Genomic DNA, 20,156 nt, shown 5'->3' with positions numbered 1-20,156 from the left:
CTTGCTCTCTCTCTCAAATAAATAAATAAAATATTTTTAAAAAATAAAATTGAACCTATTATTTGTCCCAATGCCCCACTCCTTCAACTGCTCATCTCCCCCCTTCCTGTGTTCCCTGTCTCTTGGAATAATACCACCATCCACCAGGATGTGACAATGAAAAATAGAAACAAAGATATTCTGAAGCAGAAAGGATACACGCACGCATCCATTCATTAAGCAAACATTTATCAAGGGACTCCCTGCCCAGTACTGTGTTAAGTACTAGGAGATAAGCTGTGAGAGACAAAGACCTACAGTTCCAGAAACAGAAAGAAAGTATATGTCAGAGATGCAGAGAAAGACCTACACAGAAAGTTTCATTTCAATTTGTGTGTTTGATAACCAGAAAAAAAAAGTATACATATATATATTTCAAATAGTTGTCCTGAGACAGAATGTTACACATAACTTGGGTGCTTTTTGAAATTTTTCTTTAGCTTAGGGATGCCTGTGTGGCTTAGTCAGTTAAGCATCTGCTTTCGGCTCAAGTCATGATCCCAGAGTCCTGGGATCGAGTTCCCGCATTGGGCTCCCTGCTCAGTGAGGAGGCTTCTTCTCCCTCTCCCTCTGCCTTCTGCTCCCCCTGCTTGTGCACTCGCTCTCTCTCTTGCTCTCTCTCTCTCTCTCTCTCTGACAAATAAATAAAATCTTTTTTAAAAAATAAAAATTTACTTTAGCTTAAAGAAACTTGAAGAGGGAAAAGGGCTCATCAAGGAGACAAACAGATTTATGACTCATTCTTATTCTCTCTACTGCAGATCGTTATTGGCAATTAGCTGTGTACTAACTAGCTAGTGAAATCTCATACTATTATTTTGGATCATTCTTTGACTCTTGATTTTTTCCAATAAATTTATGGGGCTTTTTTTCCATTATAAAAGTGATAAAGGTTATGGTTGGGGGGAAAATATATAAGAAGCCTTTTTAGGGAGATATAGAATACAAAGAATAAAGTTGTGGATTAATTCTCATTCTTCTGAACTCCTACTCTTGGACCCTAGGCAGGATATTCTTAATATTTAGGTATTTTCCTAAGGGTATGAATGCCACTGATTATGGGTGAACTCCTGGGGAATTTTAGGACTATGGCTTGACTGCTATTGAGCCTCTCTCTTCAGATACTTATTCAAAAGTGGTAAGTCAAGGAACTAAGTTGGGGTCTGATGCTTCATCCAGAAGTAACAGGATGAATTTTAGGGCATATTCAGGTATGGAGAAAATAACATTTATTTTCTCATAATGAACTTAAATCCAAACCTGAAGCCTCATGCTGTTACACTGGCAAAAAACTTAATCTTAGTCATTATTGGCATTCCCAAGAAGAATTCCACCAGAGATATGTATATGTCCTAGGGTGGGTCTTATCCACCATTTAAGCATCAGGGAGGCTCTGCAGTGATTGGCTCAAGAGTCCAGATTGGTTACCACAGAGACGGCCATTGCCCCAATCTGCATGATCTCATCAGGACCCGTGGCTTAGGGCATGAGCATCTTCATTGAGGATAAAACTCCTTATGCTCAGGGTCCAACCCTCTCCCCATGGTGCTGTCAAAAAACATGGTGCAGGTTGCCTCAAATCACAAAACTATAGACCTTCACCCCCTTCCTAGCCTTTTCTTCCTTGGTTTTCTCTAAGGCACTTCCTTGTCTTCTTAACCACACAAACACACACACACACACACACACACACACACACCCTCCCTGGATATTTTCTTTTTCTTTTTTTACATTTTTTAAAGATTTTATTTATTTATTTGTCAGAGAGAGAGAGAGCACACAAGCGGGGGGAGCAGCAGGCAAAGGGAGAAGCAGGCTCCCCGCTGAGCAAGGACCCCGATTCAGGACTCAATCCCAGGACCCTGGGATCATGACCTGAGCCGAAGGCAGACGCTTAACCGACTGAGCCACCCAAGTGTCCCTCTCCCTGGATATTTTCATAATCTTTTCAGTCAGGTTGAATTTTCACAAAACATAAGACAGCTCTTGACTTCCAACAGCTTCTGCTTTGGGTCCTACCAAAATCCCTCTGACAAAGATGCAAGGGAGAAGTATGCAACAATACAAATTAATGTCTCAAAAATTAGGTAACTGCCCCCATGAAAAGGCAGTTTGCACACTCAGTGGTAGTCCTCACCTGGGATGAGGATTCAGTCTTTTTTATCACTTTTTTTTTCTTGGTCCTATTATCAGAAGCAGGGATGTGCACTCAGTGCTCCAGTTCTCCTGAAGTTGTTACATAAAAGTTAGTGCTTATCTCTCATTGATATATTTTACTTGTACAAGTCATTCATTTATTAGAAACAAGAGTCTACACAATTTAAAGACTCAACTGCTTTATCTTGCTTAGACTAACTTATGTTAACTTAGAAAATAAAACACATTTGTTGTCAGCAATTGTTCATGGATACATTTACTAGACAATACTTTTGGCTGCAAATGACGGAAAACCAAATCAAAGTAGGTTAAGTACAAAGAAAATCTATTATGTCAGGGTCCTGGGACCGAGCCCTGAGTAGAGCTCCACACTCAGAGGGTGGCCCTCTCCCTCTTCTCCCCTCCCCTGCTCACACTCGCCGCCCCCCTCTCTAAAATAAATAAATAAAACTAAAAAAGAGAGAGAGAATCTACTGGCTTACAGAATTTGGAAGTTCTAAGAGTTGAACATCACAAATGGATCGATCAAGGAGGGAAAGTGTCAAAATTTTTATTATATGACCTAGACTGGAATCAGAGTACTCCATCTTCCAGGTATTGTGATTAGGTAAGCAATGGTCATTTGATAGTCGCACCTCACTGGGATTTTTTTCTCCTACCCTATCAAGAAATACCCTTCTATCAATCAGAGAAAGACATGTATCACATGACCTCACTGATATGAGGAATTCTTAATCTCAGGAAACAAACTGAGTGTTACTGGAGTGGTTGGGGGTGGGAGGGATGGGATGGCTGGGTGATAGACATTGGGGAGGGTATGTGCTATGGTGAGCGCTGTGAATTTTGCAAGACTGTTGAATCACAGATCTGTACTTCTGAAACAAATAACGCAACATATTTTAAGAAAAAAGGAAAAGAAGAAGATAACAGGAGAGGAAGAAAAGGGGAGTATGTCAGAGGGGGAGACGAACCATGAGAGATGATGGACTCTGAAAAACTGAGGGTTCTAGAGGGTAGGGGGGTGGGGGGATGGGTTAGCCTGGTGATGGGTATTAAAGAGGGCACGTTCTGCATGGTGCACTGGGTGTTATGAACAAACAATGAATCATGGAACACTGCATCAAAAACTAATGATGTAATATATGGTGATTAACATAACAATAAAAAAATTAAAAAAAAAAAAAAAGAAATACCCTTCTATATCCAGTGAAAATATTCTTCAGGAGTAGAGGTAAAATAAAGACATTATTAGAGAAGGAAAACCAAAAGAATTTTTTGGCAACAGTCCTGCTCTAAAAGAATTGCTAAAGGAAGTTCTTCAGATAGAAGGGGAATGATACCTGAAGGAAATGGGGAACATCAAGAATGAAAGAACAGAAATGGTAAATATCTGAGTAAACATAGTAGACTATTCTCTTGAGTAATTTTAAAAATATTTACTATTGGGGCGCCTGGGTGGCTCAGTCCTTAAGCATCTGCCTTTGGCTCAGGTCATGATCCCAGGGTACTGGGATCGAGCCCTGCCTCAGGCTCCCTGCTCGGTGGGAAGACTGCTTCTCCCTCTCCCACTCCCCCTGCTTGTGTTTCATCTCTCACTGTGTCTCTCTCTGTCAAATAAATTAAAAAATCTTAAAAAAATATTTACTATTGACGGTAAAAATTATTAACACTGCCAGATGGGGTTTATGATTCTAATACATAAAACAACTCTAACAAAAGGGTGGGGAGATGATAAAGGGATTTATTTGGGGGTAATATTTCTACATTCCACTTGAAGTAGCAAAATACTGATTCTAAGTGGACTATGAAAAGTAAATTATGTTTATTGCAATCACTAGAGCAACTACTAAAAAAAATTATACAAAGAGATACTGTCATAAACACAATAGTTAAAATGGGATACTAGGGGGAGCCTGGGTGGCTCAGTCGTTAAGCATCTCCCTTTGGCTCAGGTCATGATCTCAGGGTCCTGGGATCAAACCCCACATTGGGCTCCCTGCTCAGTGGGGAGTCTGCTTCTCCCTCTCCCCCTGCTTGTGTTCCCTCTCTCGCTGTGTCTCTCTCTGTCAAATAAATAAAATCTTTTTTTAAAAAAATGGGATATTAGAAGATGTTCAAATTAGCCAAAAGGAGGCAGCGAAACAGAACAAAGGGAACAGAAAACAAATAATAAAATGATGTACTTAATTAGTATATATTATATTAGGAAGGTAAGAATAACTGTTGGAGAAATTAAGTTCAGTTACCAATGAGGTATTCAGAATCACCAAACAGTCTGAATTTGAAGTTAACTGCAGAGGACATTTAGGGACCATAGCAGCAGGGGTCAGGAGGGCCTTTTGGTCTGGACACAGCCTTTTTTTTTAAAAAGATTTTATTTATTTATTTGACAGAGAGAGAGACAGCGAGAAAGGGAACACAAGCAGGGGGAATGGGGGAGGGAGAAGCAGGCTTCCTGCTGAGCAGGGAGCCGGATGCCCTGGATCCCAGAACCCTGGGATCACGACCTGAACCAAGGCAAAGGCAAACGCTTAACGACTGAGCCACCCAGGCGCCCCAGGACAAAGACTTTTGATAATATCTCAAGAAGTATGGTTTAAGACAAAATTGCAATAAATTCATCATTCAACTCATATAATCTTCTATAATCCTATTATGATTTTAGGAATAGCACAGTTATTTGATCCTATACTTTTTTAGGTGTTGAAAGTGTTAATTTGTTAAGTAGCATTTAAAACATACCATGATTTTTGCACACTCTTTTGGGATTCTTTTAATATATGAAGAGTGCCCCAAAATGGAAAAAGCCTGAACCCCCTCTCCATCGCTGCAGATAATTCCTTTTACTGGGAATTTACTATGTATGTGGAACTTTACCAACATTGCCTTTCCAATCTTCACATGCCTATGGTAAAGGCACTATAATAAACCCCATTTCAAGGATGAAGAAATTGGGATTTACAGAAATTGCTAATAGCATTCTATCTCTCGAATCCAGCAAATCCAAATGCCGCGCCTGAACTCTGAGTCCATCCCGACGTTGCCCCAGCCTTTAAGGATCCAAATTTGGGGCCATGCAGGACGGCTTCAAAAATCAGACCCTGGGCGGCACTAAGGGCTCTTCCCCGCCCTCTGTAGCCAAGGGAACGTGGGCCCCGCCCGGCCAGCTGCGCTGCGCATGCTCGGCCGCAGAGTGCGGCGGGAAAGGGGCGGGGCCTGTGTGACCGTTTGGCGTCGAAGTTCCTTTGAGAATCCTCGCGCGGCCCGCGGCCCTGAGAGAAATTAGTAAACCCTCGTAAGCTGCCGTGGATTCCTGCGCCTTACCAGAGAGGGGCAGAGAGTTCCGCCTGTGGCGGGAGGATGAAGCTTCGGGTCGGGCCGGGGTCCTAAAGGTGGGTCCCTGCGTGCGGATTTCCGCCATGTGAGGGTCGGGAGCTCGGGGTCAGGCCCCTGGATTGTGTTTGTCGTCTCCTTTAACCTTGTCCGCAGAGTCGGGGGATCCTTGCCCCGAGCTTCCAGCGTTTCTCGCCGCCTGTTCCCACTGCGCCGTTACTGGGCTTTCAAGCCTTTGGTCTCTGTCCGCGGCCTCTTTTTAAAACATTCATCTGAGCACACTTGTAGCTCTCCTTCATTAAGCAGTAGTGTGTTTACAAACAACTTAAAAATCATGGAAGTCCTTTTGCAGTTAGATGTGTACACGGAGTCTCAACTAAAAAAAAGATTAAATAGTACAAAAGTTTGACTCGATGAATTCGGACTTAAAATTGGGATTAGATGCAGGTGCAGTCTTCATCACTTTCTTTCAGTATATTGCTTTAGTGCTCAGGATTGATAGTATCTTGGTTTGCATGGACTAGTGTTTGCAAATGGTAACTTCCAGCTTTCTCAGGGTGCAGTTTCAGTAAGAGTTCGACCCCTGATAACACCTGACAGTAACTGGTATTCCTCATCACAAATATACAAGACTAGAAGCCTTTAAAATTTATAACAAGAACTGTATTACATTTAGTCCTGGCAGTATCGGGACTGAACAGTTTGATATTTAACTCTTAGGATGAGACAACAGCGTTAGGGGAGTAGATGCCCTTGTTAAAATAATAAATTTGCCTCCAGGATTTTTTGTGAGTGAACATATACAGGTCAGAATCCAAGAAGGATAGGTGAAAAGAGACACAGCTATGGGGAATTGAACTGTATTCACCTAGATGGCAGGAAAAGCTATTTTCTGAAGGTCAGTGTTAATCTAGCACAAATTAATGCTTTGGACGTCTCCAAAATACTTAACATTTGATATATTACACAGTTAAGTGTTTATCATGATTTTATTTTTAAATTTAAAAAAATATGAATGAAATGTTTGCTGAACCCCAAAAGCTACTGATTTACAAGAGTTAGCATGCTCTCTCCAACCTGGAATATTCTTTCATCATTGCTTTGTAGGCACTTTAAAACCTAGCTCAGATCTTCTCTTCTAGAAGACTTTAACCATTTTCTCTTCCCTCATTTCTGCTTTTTACCTTGCATGTGTTTATATTGTTACAATTATCCTGTGCTAGCAGAGTATTAGAAATGTTGGGACATCCTAATTATCCTTCTAATTCTAGTACGTAGGCATTTCATAAATAATGGCTCCCCATTGCCTATAGAACTAAGCATGGACATTTTAGTTTGGTTTGAAAAGCATTTAGCCTTGTGCCTCCAGTCTTTCTGTCAAACCAGTAAAAGAACACAAGTCAATATAAAACATATTTTTACAAAGTGTAATGTATAAGGATGTGGCTGTAATGCAAAGAAGTAAAAAGTATACCTGCTTCTGGACACATTAGTCACTTTATTTTTGCTTGTGACCATACCACACTAATTACTTTATAGTAAGTCGTCCAACTTTTTTTTCTTTTTTGAGATTGTTTTAGCTATCCTGTGTTTTGTATACGTTCCATATACATTAGAATCATCTTGCAAATCCACAAAAACTGAGATTTTGATCTGTAGCTCAATGTGGGGAAAACTCAATTTAACAATATGAAGTCAATCAAAGAGCATGCTATGTTTCTCTATATCTTCCTTAATTTCTCTTAGCACTGTTTTGTTTTCAGTGTAGAGATCTTGACATATTTCATTAGATATATTCATATATTTGATGTCTTGTGATGCTTTACATATGGTTGTTTTAAAGTTTTTATTTTTGGGGACACTTGTTGGCTCAGTCAGTTAAGCATCTGCCTTCGGCTTGGATCATGATCCCAGCCAGGGTCCTGGGATCAAGTTCCACATCAGGCTCCTTGCTCAGCGGGGAGCCTGCTTCTCCCTCTGCCTGCTGCTCCCCCTGCTTGTGCGCTCACTCGTGCTCTCTCTCTGACAAATAAATAAATAAAATCTTTTTAAAAAATAAAAATAGGGGCGCCTGGGTGGCTCAGTTGGTTAAGCGACTGCCCTCGGCTCAGGTCATGATCCTGGAGTCCCGGGATAGAGTCCCACATCGGGCTCCCTGCTCAGCAGGGAATCTGCTTCTCCCTTTGACCCTCCCCCCTCTCATGCTCTCTCTCTCTATCTCATTGTCTCTCTCAAATAAATAAATAAAATCTTAAAAAAGTAAAATAAAAATTAAATTTTTATTTAATTTTTCTGGTAAAAAATGATTTTGGAATATTGACCTTCCTAAATTTACTTAATAATTGCAGTAATTACTTGGAGATCCTTTTGGATTTTCAGTGTATACAATATGTCATCTATAAATAATGACAATTTTACTTCTTCCTTTTCAAGATTTCTTTATTTTTCTTGCATTTTTTTAAAATTTATTTATTTGACAGAGACACAGCGAGAGAGAGAACACAAGCAGGGGGAGTGGGAGAGGGAGAAGCAGGCTTCCCACAGAGCAGGAAGCCCGATATGGGGCTTGATCCCAGTACTCTGGGATCATGACCTGAGCCGAAGGCAGATGCTTAACGACTTGCATTATTAACCTGACTAGAACCTCTAGAACAATGGTGAAGCGGTTAGAGAAGAAATTTTTCAATATTGATGTTGTATTAACCTATGATTCTTGTAAGTTCACTTATTCGAGTATTTTACCGGGCGGGGAGAAGATATCCCTTAGGGTTTTCTATGTACACCATCGTGCTCTCTACAAATAAAAGCAGTTTGTTTACTTCTCCCTTTCCAGTTTTTACACCAAATTTCCACTGAGTATTTCACTTTAACTTAAAGAATTTTCTTTAGCATTTCTACTGTATAGGTTTGTTTGTGATAAATTCTCATTTTCATTTATCTGAAAATATCCTGATTTCACCTTTATTTTTGAAGGATATTTTTACTGACTAGAGAATTTTAGGTAGGTTTTTTTTCAGCACCTTAAAGATACTTCATTGGCTTCTGGCCTTCATTGTTTCTGACAAGAAAACAGCCTTTATTCTAATTTTTGTTCTCCTGTATGTTAAGTCTTTTTTCTTTAGCTACTTTTAAGATTTTTTTTTAATCTTTAGTTTTCACCAGTGTGACTATGATGTGGGTGGTTGTGTTTCCCTTTTGTATTTACCTTATTTGTTACTCATAGAGCTTCTTGAATTTGTGTGGTTTGATATTTTTCTTCATTTTGGGGAAATTGTCTAGTCAGTAGTTCTTCAAATATTGCTTCTGTTGCATTGTCTGTTTTCCCTTATTGTGGGAATCTGTTTACCTCTGTGTTAGACCTTTTTGCCTTGTTCCACATGTTGCTTACCTTATTTGTATTTTTATCCTTTTATGTATCAATCTGAACTACTTTGTACTGTTGATATAAAATGTATCTATTCTTAATTTCCCTATTTTATTTTCCAATTCTTGAATTTCCATGACTTTTTTTTTTAATTATTCCAGGACTCTGCTAAACTCTTCCATCTTTTTCTGTATTTTCTCAAATGTATCACAGTCCTAGCCTGATAATACTAATATGAGTTACCTATAGGTCTGTTCTGTTGTCTTTTTTCTTTTCTTTTCTTTTCGTTGGTTTTCAGTCTTTTGAGGGGTTTTTTGTTGGGATGTACCCATAAATTTTTATTATATTATGGTTGAAAAAATTTAAAGACTCTAGGTGTACTTCCTCCAGAGAGGGCTAAGTTTCCTGTAGGCAGGCAGATAGTACTAACAGACTATATATATTTATATATATATTTTTTTCTAACATTATATTGATCCTTTTGAGAGTTAGTGTTATGCCTTATTAGGGCTGATTTATTTTGGTTTGCCCTTTCTTCTAGGGAGTGGTCTTTTCTCCTGGGATGTGGCCCTTACTCCTAACACATGGGCCCTCTCAACTGCAAGTCCAGATCTTTACCAAATCCCCTCTACCTTTGCTGGGCTTAAATTTCAACTTTGTTAGCTCTGCAAATCTACTATGTATAATCTCTGTTCAGCTCTTTAGACTCAACCTTCTGTTTTCTGCTAGATTTTTTAGTGTCATACTCTGTAGATGTACATATGGAAGTCAGCTAATAAGTGGTGGAGGAGATTTGTATGCAAATTGGGAGGCTTGTTTTTCCTTGGTTCCCACCTGTCCTTTGTGCCTCAAGAGTTCCAACTGCTTCGGCCACCCAGAATTCCCGTCTCCTTAGCTCAGTGTGCTGCTGTTTTCTGCTTGGCCCTTTTCCTCTGCTCTGTCCTGGAAGGTGTGCTCAGGGGTAAAGCCTGTTCATGTTACCTGTTGTGCCTAGATTTATCATCTCTTCTTTTTTTTTCAGGTTATCTCTACACCCAACATGGGGCTCATGACCCCTGAGATCAGGCGTTTTGTGCTCTGCCGACTGAAACAGCCAGGCACCCCTAGACTTACCAGTCTTTTTTTTTTTATTTTAAGATTTTACTTATTTAATTGCCAGACAGAGAGAGAGAGCATAAGCAGGGGGACTGACAGGCAGAGAGAGAAGCAGGCTCCCCACTGAGCAAGGAGCCCGATGCGGGACTTGATCCCAGGACCCTGAGATCATGACCTGAGCCCAAGACAGATGCTTAACTGAGCCACCCAGACGTCCCATATCATTCTTATTTTTAATTCTTGCTAATCTGATAAAATTTGGAACTGAGTTGGTTTAGAAGCTGAATAGGGTTTGAATAAGCAAAAATGACTTTACAGGTAGAACAGTATGAGCACAGCATAGTGGGGACGAATTAAAAGATTAAGGTGAAGCAATTTGAAGCATCAATATTGTACTAATTTTCCAGAAGGAAAGCACATACATTCTCTCTGGAGATCTGTTTGTGTGTCTGGAAATAACTCCGGATAGCTTGCAATTTCTTTGCAGTCTCATGTTATAAATTAATTTATAAATAAATAAAAATTAATATCAATTTTGAGGGGCGCCTGGGTGGCTCAGTTGGTTAAGCAACTGCCTTAGGCTCAGGTCATGATCCCAGGGTCCTGGGATCGAGCCCCACATCAGGCTCCTTGCTCAGCAGAGAGCCTGCATCTCCCTCTACCTGCTGCTTCTGCTTGTGCGCGCTCTCTCTGTCAAATAAATAAAATCTTCTTAAAAAATTAATGTGAATTTTGTTTTCTGATCCATGATATATCCCTCTTTGGTTTAAAATGTTTTAATTGGTTATTACCAAGTAGTAGTATTAACCAGCAGGAACATGTACCACATTTATCCTAGGACTGTTAATATTCTCCAACATACATGGTTTATCCCCAGGAAAGACAGGTGATAGACTATATAAAAAAGAGGTTTCAGGGCGCATACCTGGCTCAGTTGGAGAATCATGCGACTCTTGATCTCAGGGTCCTGAGCTCAAGCCCCACGCATGCTCCTCTGACTGAACCAACCAGGTGCCCAAAAATAAAATCTTTAAAAAAGAAAAAGAGGTTTCTAGGACTTATTTTACTCTAATGTGCATCTTTTTGGAAAAAGTAGTACTGGATTTGTTATATGTTTTTTGCTCTTTTTGTTGTTCTAATAGCTAAAGTAATGTTATATACTATTTTCCCTGCGTCAGAAACGTATTTTAGATAAATTAATTACACTGTCAAGGTGCTTTCCATTATTTGCCTATTGGTGTAATGACTGACAGATTTGAAGGGATTCCAAGATGCAAAAGCTCATAGATGCTTTGTTTTTAATTGATTTTTAGACTTGCATATTTTCTTTCAGGTGAATGACAGTCTAGTAGTTAATTTCCCGTGAGTTTTGCTTTGCTGGTTGTGTGTAATGCTCAAATGGGCTGGGCAGAGGCCATATGAGCTTTTATTGCACTTCACAAGTCAGGCCTTATTCATTTAATTTTCTGCTTTGGGATAGGGGCTTTCAGTGAAAGCTACCAGAAAAGTGGGGAAAGGACCAAAGATGAGAGAAGAGAATATAGAAGGAACCAGTCTATCCTGGAAAAAGAGGTGTTGGGGCTGAGCAATCAAAAGTCACTTGTAGGAGGGCCTGGGTGGCTCAGTAGGTTAAGCATCTGCCTTCAGCTCAGGTCATGATCTCAGGGTCCTGGTATCAAGCCCCATGTCCCACTCCCTCCTCAGCGGGGAGCCTGCTTCTCCCTCTACCTCTGTTCCTCCCACCTGCGTGTGCGCACACAAGCTCTCTCTCAAAAAATAAAAATCTTAAAAAACAAAAAGCACTTGTAGTTCCTCAAAAGCTATAAAATGGAATTATATTTTAAGCCTGAATGTGCAACAATCTTTTATATTTTGATTTTGGATTTTAACTAACTTATCTAGTTACCAAAAAGGAATCCATTAATGGGGGGGGCAGGCAGGCATGAAGTGTAAATGCAAAATAGATTCAAAACATATTTAGAAGGTATATTTGATCCACTTTGGTGATTAGATGTGGGAACTTTGAGAGAAGAGAAACTTAGGATTACCCCTAGATTTCTGGTTTGGGAAATTGGGTATATAGGATAGTGCATTTTATGAGAAAGGGAACATGTGTAAAGCAGGCTTATGGGAATTATATAAGAATATAGTTTTAAATCTCTTGAATTTGAGGGACCTGTGGAGCGTCCAAGTGGAGATATTTAGTAGGCAATTAGGTATATGGTCTGGAGCTCAGAAATATAGGGGAAAATCAGCCTATAAATGATATTTGAATCCAAGATTTTGACCACAGAACAAGTAAGAAAGAGTCCTGTGGAATTGTGCTTTGGAGGAACACAGATATTTTTATTTTTTAAAAGATTTTATTTGAGAGAGAGCATGAGCTGGGTGGGGTGGGGGGGCGCTGCAGAGAGAAAAGCAGAACGGAAAGCTCGACTCGGGGCTCTTTCCCAGGACCCCGGGATCATGACCTGAGCCGAAGGCAGATGCTTAACTAACTAAGGCGCCCAGAACACAGATATTTTAGAAGCAGGTGAAATAAATGAGAAGAAGACTGTCAAAGAGATAGGAGGAGAAATAGGCCTTGCAGTCATAGGATTCAAGGAAACAGAGAGGCTCAAGGATGAGGGAAGGGAGTGGTCAGAGGGCACTAGCTTTAAAAGTTGGATCCTTGGGGCACCTGGGTGGCTCAGTTGGTTAAGCGACTGCCTTCGGCTCAGGTCATGATCCTGAAGTCCCGGGATCGAGTCCTGCATCGGGCTCCCTGCTCAGCGGGGAGTCTGCTTCTCCCTCTGACCCTCCCCTCTCTCGTGTGCTCTCTCTCTCTCTCTCATTCTCGCTCTCTCAAATAAATAAAGTCTTTAAAAAAAATAAAAAAATAAAAGTTGGATCCTTGAATGTATTTGAATGTTTATATGTGAAGAACCAATAAGGAGGGAAAGAGGAGTTGAAGAAGATATAGATAATAATTGGCTCTACAAGAGGGTCGTGGCAGGGGAGAGGTAGTGAGCACAGGTATTTGGATTAACCTTGGATAAAAGACTTTATGTTTTCTAAGACTAAGTTAAAAGTAAACTTGTGGGTTTGGTGAGCTTATACTAGAGGCAGGCCTGGGAGAATAGAAGTGGAGAAAACTAGTCCCAGAAGAAAGCACAGAGATATGTCTACCAAAGAATTATAAAGCAAAGCTATGTTGGGGAATAATGGATGAAGGGAAGAAAGCCAGTGTTGGTACTGTGAAGGAACCTTGAGTCCAAGCTGTCTGAAGACCCTTTGTGCTTCCAGAAAATCAGACTCTCCCATCAATTCATATTTTATTTTAGGAGCCTGGATACTATTCCCCAAGAAGAAATTCATTAGTTTGGACCTGGAGGATTCTTTTGTATCAGACACCAAGATGAAAGAATCACCGATAGATGGTAAATGTGACAAAGCAGTGATGCCACAACTGGGACGGCTAGATGAAATTAAGGCGGAACCTGACAATGCTCAGGTAAATATCCTACTTTATTTTCTTTTTTGTAGAGCAGCATTTAAGTTTACATTTCAGTTATGCAGATGCTGGTTTACTGACTGAAAACCTGAAATCTTTATCTTCCCCTAAGCAGTTGGTCAAGTAATACAAGGTATATGGTGTGAAGTGCCATCACAACTATATGCAAGAATATGATTTGAGCAAAGAATGGATGTTTAGAATTGGGTTTCGGATTGATAAAAGGATTGCTTAGGGTATTGTGGGCCTAGCTAAGGTTAACACATTTTTGTTTTCATTTTTCTTAATTTGAAACAATATGAGTAACTAATTGTATGTTTTTATGCTACTGACTCTGTTTAGTACATTATAAATTCTTAGAATTTTTTTCTTTGTAATTCCTCTACCCAAATCAGTTTCATATTTATTCTTAAACTTTTTTAGACATATTATATGCTAAAGAACCTGTAACAAGCTGTGAATGTTCTGTGAGTAGTGCCAAATTTCCTTAAAATGTTTATATATGAACTAGTTGAAATTTCTAATGAAACAAAAAGTAAATCAGTTTTAATTTATTTCTAGTATTCTGTTTAGAAATAGCCTAAAGTAAATCAGTATTAAGTAAGGACATGACTCCCATTGAGTTGGTGACACTGGGGAATGTTGTCCATCTAGGAAGTATTGATTGCTTCTTCAGTCTATGGACATTCAAACACATAGATCATGTTTAGATAGAGTGCCTGCTGCTCTGAAAAATCCTCTGCAAGACTCATTTAGCCCACTCCAACAACTTTGGTATTTAAGGTCTTTAATTAGCTATTATTGATTAGAACAAGGAGGGAAAATAGGTGTTATTACTGAGTGTGTCTCCTCTATTTGTGGTAGCTTACTGAAGGACTCTGTGAACAAAAATTACTGAAATCACATCTAGGTATGATAGAATATAATATATAATGTATAGAATATAATGTGTCAGCCAAAGGTCACCAAAAGGGAACTGTTCACCTGTGTTCAGTTCAGTTATACAATTCACTAACATACAGCATTATATATCAATAATATACAGTATTATTTTCTGTTGAATAACTAGTTGTTTTATACACATAGTATTCATTATTTTCATCTCTTTTTTTAGGAGTATTGTCAAGCCCAGCAGCCTAAAACTCAGGAGAATGAACTGAAAATAAACACCACATTTTCAGACAGTGGTAATAGAATTACTTAAATTAATCCTATTTATTCTAACCAGTGTAATAGCCAGTTTATTCTACTTTTTTAGAGTGTCTTTGAATAGTGCATTGTTTGGGGTTTCAAGTCCAGAAGTAACCTCTAAAAGAAAACAAAAGAATGCATACTTAATTTTACGTAAATACTAATTTTCTTCCTTCCTGTTTTGTGTTTATAGCTCCACAGTTGACTGCAGGCATTCAGCTTTCTCTGACATCATCTGGCATGAATAAAATGCTTCCTTCAGTTTCAACCACAGCTATTCAGGTTTCCTGTTCTGGTTGTAAAAAAATCCTCCAGAAGGGGCAAACTGCTTATCAGAGGAAAGGGTCTACTCAGCTTTTCTGCTCCACGCTGTGCATCACTGAATACATTTCATCTGCCAATTCACCAGCTCTTCCCAAGAGAACTTGTTCAAACTGCTCAAAGTATATAATTCTAAATTATGCCCCCTTTTAATTCCCTACATAGATCTTGATCAGAGTCTTGGTTGTAACTGTCTACCTTTTCATTTTTTCTTTTCTTTTCTTTTTTTTTTTTAAGATTTTATTTATTTGACAGAGCACAAGCAGGGGGAACAGCAGAGGTAGAGGGAGAAGCAGGCTCCCCGCCGAGCAGGGAGCCTGATGCGGGGCTTGATCCCAGGACCCTGGGATCATGACCTGAGCCAAAGGCAGATGCTTAACCATCTGAGCCACCCAGGCGCCCCATTTTCATTTTTTCTGAAGAAGTATCACCTTGATTTAGTGAAAAGCTGCTTCTGCTTTCAGTTCTTCTGTTAGATTCTTCAGAAATACTTTTTTTGTTGAGAGATTTGCAGAAATTAAAATGTAAGGAGTTCTATTTCTCTTCATCCTTACATAATGTGACTTCTGAAACTTACCTTCCTACTCTTTTCATTTGAAATTCCCTATAAATGAAATTATATGCTCATTCTATTTTATCATTTAACCATATAGGAGGCAAACCACTAACACATTAATCATGTAATAGTTAATTTGGATCTTCCAAGGTATAAAATAGCCAAGGTATAACATTATAAAATAATGTTTCTCATAATGGTAAATGAAATTATTCGATCCTTTTACAAAATTGAATAGTCATAGGTAAACACGGATGGATGTAGTCTTTTCAAGATTTCAGTGAGCTACTGCTGGGGTTTGTATTGCTAACTTTTTTATATATATACGTAAGGCAATTTGGATGCAGAGAAAGGAAGTAGTAGTAATTTCATAATGAATTAGTGGAAAATGTCCAAAACTTTGAACTCTACCCTGAGATATATAAAGGATCAACGTGCTTTGAGACTCCTATCGTAGTATAATTCTGGTTTGTTAGTACTCATTAAATGCTAATGCTAAATTTTTAATGTTTTTGTTTCGGAACAAAGAAAACACATAAGCCACCAGTTTTGCTCGTAAATATAATAAATTACTTTCATATGTCTTATTTTGGAAACAGGTTGCCATAATTTGCATCTTGCTTCCTCCATTTACGGTTATATTGTACAACTCATAGCAGCTGTAGCAATATCATCTGGGAGCTTGTTAAATAAAAATACAGAATCTCAGGCCTCATCCAGACCTACTGAATCAGAATTGCATTTGTCCCCAGATGGTACATCTATATGCTAAAGTTTGAAAAGCATCAAGAACTTCTTAGTATTACCATTTGTTTTGTTAAATGCACATAAGAATTATGAGCATTAAATAATAGATTTAAGTGATCAGAATAATACTGGCATGTAATAAGACCTCAATAAATGTTAATTATCACTGTTATTCTCTTAACAAACTCACAAACCCTTTTTATTGGTTGCTTCAGCTCCTTGTTTGGCTGCTGCTTCGGGTATTTGTTGCTTCGAGTATTACTCCCTGAAACAACCTTTCTCTTTGTGTTTTTTCAACCCTTCAATACTATGTCTTTTTTCCTTTTTGCTAAGGGCTATAAGGCACTCTCTTCAGTCTGCTTTCTTTCTCTGCAGAATCATAAAACTGGAAGGGACCTTAGAGATCATCCAGTCCAAACATTTTCTTTTGGTTTTGAGGAAACTGAGGTCCTGAGAAGTTAAGGTATCATGTTACTGTGTTTGGAGTTTACCCATTATACATCTTCAGCAGATCTCCCAGACAGATTGAAAAGGCTGAAACAGGAAAGATATAGTGTGTAAGTTGTTCCCTAAGATGAAGAAATCCAATATGAGCAAAAATATGAAACAGGTTTTACTTCCTTTGGAATACAAATTTTTTTTGTTACAAATACTATTGTATAGGTTGGTGGAAAGGTAATAATGCTTAGGTTGGGAGAGACCATCCATTGTTCAGAGTAACCTGTGCTTTTTAAAAAAATTTTTTTCTTCCACATTTATTAGCATCTTGTATTAATATATAGTTCTCAAGATTTTAGCTAATTATCAGTTAGTACTGAGGTTTCTTTCATAGCAATGATTTAAAATCTGTTTTGAGTTAATGCAGTTTTTATTCTGTTTCATGAACCAAATAAAAGTTAGCTTCGAAAATGGCCTTTTAAATCATGTTAGAAAGAGAAGACTTTTTTTGAGAGCAGTGTATTTAAGAAGTGTCATTTCTGTACTTTAGTATCCCAGTTGGAACCAACCAGAGATTCTGATAGCAATCAAAAGAGTTCAGAATATCCCTGTGCTATATAACACGTGTAGGAAAGTTGTTCAGTCTTGTGCTTAGAGTTTGTTTAAGCTAATTTTAGGTACTATTAAGAAAACTCATTTTTTAGTTTTTTATTTATAAGGACTTAGTAGATTAGAAACCAGGAATGTAGTATACTGGTAGCAGTAAAAATCAGTAAACATTTTCAGACTTCCATGCTTTTGCCGATCGTTTCTTCTGCCTCCCTTTCCATCCGCTAATTTCTTTCTGTCTTAAAGGTCTGCCTCAAATATCTTTACCTCTTGTCTGTTCCCACACCATTTTTTCCTCTCCTCTCACTAACCCCCCCACCCACTCGGAGTAATTATTCCATGGCCTGTGTTTTAATAGTGTTCATAGTTCCCACAACATTAATCATAAAATTAGTGTTTTTAAAGAAAGAATTGATAATTGCCCCAGTTGGACTATGAACGTCTTTTTTTTTTTTTTTTTAAGATTTTATTTGTTTATTTGAGAGAGAGAAGGAGCAGGGAGAGGGGGAAGCAGACTCCCCACTGAGCAGGAGCCCAATGCAAGACTCAATCCCAGGACCCCGGGATCATGACCTGAGTCGAAGGCAGATACCTAACCAACTGAGCCACCCAGGCACCCCTAGACTATGAACCTCTTGAGATTAGGAACCAGATCATACTCATCTTTATATTCCCGGTGCCTAAACACCAACTGGCACACAGTGAATCCTAGAAAAATTTTTGTCAAGTAAAGTACAAGGATAGCACAACTCAGATACTGCATTTAGAGCTATATTTTAAACCAGTAAAATGATTGATTCATGATAATAAAATGAACCTGTTATTTTTGGTACCATCTATTTAAGAAGGAGGAAAATCATAATACACTAAAAATTTGTAAGTGTTAAAGTGTTAAAATAGTGTTGATTTCAGGAATATTTCATCTGGAAAACTATTATCCTGAAAGATTGATACTCTAAGGGTTCTAAGTAGCCATACATCATGGCAGTTCTTAAACATTCTGGTCTCTGGACCCCTTTCCACTCTTAAAATTTTTTGAAGAGCCAGAGAGCTTTATGTAGGTTCTATCTACCAATATATACTGTGTTAGAAATTAAAATTGAGAAATTTTTAAACTAATTATTAACTCATTTAAAAATAATAACTCATTGCATGTTGACATAAATAATATTTTTAATGAAAAATAGCCATATACATTTTTTAATTTAGTGAGGAGGAATTTTAAGAAAAATTAAGTAAGCATCATTTTATCAGGTTTGCAAACCACTTCAACGTCTGACTGGGTTTTCATATCTGCCTCTGTTCAGTTTATTGGAAAATGTTGTTTTAGCTGAAGTGTGAAAAAAATCTGGCACTACAATATGTAATTGGAAAAGGGAGGAGTGTTTTAATAGCCATTTAGATTTTGTGGATGCTCTTCTTTGATCCTCTACCAGAAAACAGGTAGTACTTCTTAAAGGTTAGTTACAATGTGAAATCTGAAACCATACCAAAGAATTTTTTGTACTGTTAGGTTAAAATACATTGGTCTGTTTGTACTTTGAATAGTTTTTTTTTTTACCCATGAATGAATGATTTTTCTTACATGCTATCATAATTTGGAAAGTACTGGTTCACTGAGTTATGTAGATCTTCCGAATGTTGGCGTATATTTTTTTTTTAAAGATTTCATTTATTTATCTGAGAGAGAGAGAGAGACAGAGCGCACACGGGTAAATGAGCAAGCAGAGGAAGAAGCAGACTCCCTGCTGAGCAGAGAGCCTGACATAGGGCTCGATCCCAGGACCCTGGGATCATGACCTGAGCTGAAGGCAGACGCTCAACCAACTGAGCCACCCAGGCACCCCTGTTGGCATATTTCTTTATGCAATATTTTTAAAATCACATTTGTTAAAAGAAACACTAAAAAAAAAAAAAAAAAACCACTAATCTTATCAGGAAAGCTTAACTATTGGGAAGCAAGTTGGAGATGGCATATTTTCCATAATTCTAATTTTTTTTTCCATAATTCTAATTTTCAATGAAAGCTCGACTTTTATCATTGGCAGTGAAACTGCCAATTGTTTATCTTGAAGTAACAGTCTTACTTTATTCATTTTTGAGAAAATATTTGCCAGATACCCACTCTGGATAATAGTTTGTTCTTTCAAGTAAAAATGTATTCCATGAAAAAAGTAACTACCTCAGGTTGTAACCCTTAACATTCCCACATGAGATTTTCCTTGAGACAACCATCATACTTTGGTGTGCAGGAGAAGTACTTTATGCCTGTGTCCCATATCATCACACAGAATACTAAAAAGAGGTTGTCAAGGATAAAGTTTAATAAAGTAGATGATTTTTACAGCGAATGTGTAGCAACGAATAACACATACTAGGACATTCTGGTTCAACTGCCTTAATTTGTGCTAAGGCTCTGGCGTTTGACCCAGCATTGTTTTTTTTCTCCCAGTTTATTGAGGTGAAATTCACATAACAAAAAGCCACTTAAGTAGTATTTAGTACACTCAACAGTGTCTAGTTCAGAACATTTCTGTCACACCAGTGTATCCAGTAAGCAGTTTCTCCCCAGAGGTCTCTTCAGCCCCGGGCAACCACCAATCTGCATTCTATCTATGGATTTACCTATTCAGGATATTTCATATTACTGGAATCCTACAACATACAACCCTCTGTGTCTGTCTTTTAGCATAATGTTTTTGAGATTTATCCGAGGTTTATATGTGTTGTAGCATGTACAGCAGCACTTCATTCTTTTTTTTTTTTTTAAAGATTTTATTTTATTATTTATTTGAGAGAGAGAGAATGAGAGA

The 20,156-nt window shown here is 38.3% G+C and overlaps 1 protein-coding gene across 12 annotated transcripts in view; it reads left to right on the top strand.

Annotated features, from left to right (window-relative positions):
- Nucleotides 1–5,402: 5,402 nt before the first annotated feature.
- ZMYM1 (zinc finger MYM-type containing 1) overlaps nucleotides 5,403–20,156 on the top strand; it is a 33,269-nt gene continuing 18,515 nt past the window's right edge. For 6 of the 12 annotated variants that reach the window (XM_073902938.1, XM_073902940.1, XM_073902939.1 and 3 more), the window contains exons 1-4: nucleotides 5,403–5,588; nucleotides 13,312–13,481; nucleotides 14,596–14,668; nucleotides 14,866–15,115. In XM_073902938.1, the coding sequence (XP_073759039.1) occupies nucleotides 13,386–13,481; nucleotides 14,596–14,668; nucleotides 14,866–15,115 (419 nt within the window). In that variant the 5' untranslated portion in view covers nucleotides 5,403–5,588; nucleotides 13,312–13,385. Of the gene's footprint in view, nucleotides 5,589–13,311; nucleotides 13,482–14,595; nucleotides 14,669–14,865; nucleotides 15,116–16,671; nucleotides 16,854–20,156 lie in introns of those variants that run through there. The other 6 variants (XM_025856739.2, XM_025856741.2, XM_073902936.1 and 3 more) reach the window with 6 other exon arrangements.

The sequence above is a fragment of the Callorhinus ursinus genome, unplaced genomic scaffold (genome assembly GCF_003265705.2).
Source record: "Callorhinus ursinus isolate GAN/ISIS: 27379988/994484 unplaced genomic scaffold, GSC_fseal_2.0 scaffold18, whole genome shotgun sequence".
NCBI classification, from domain to species: Eukaryota; Metazoa; Chordata; class Mammalia; order Carnivora; family Otariidae; genus Callorhinus; species Callorhinus ursinus.
This window is presented reverse-complemented; position numbering and strand designations above follow the sequence as displayed.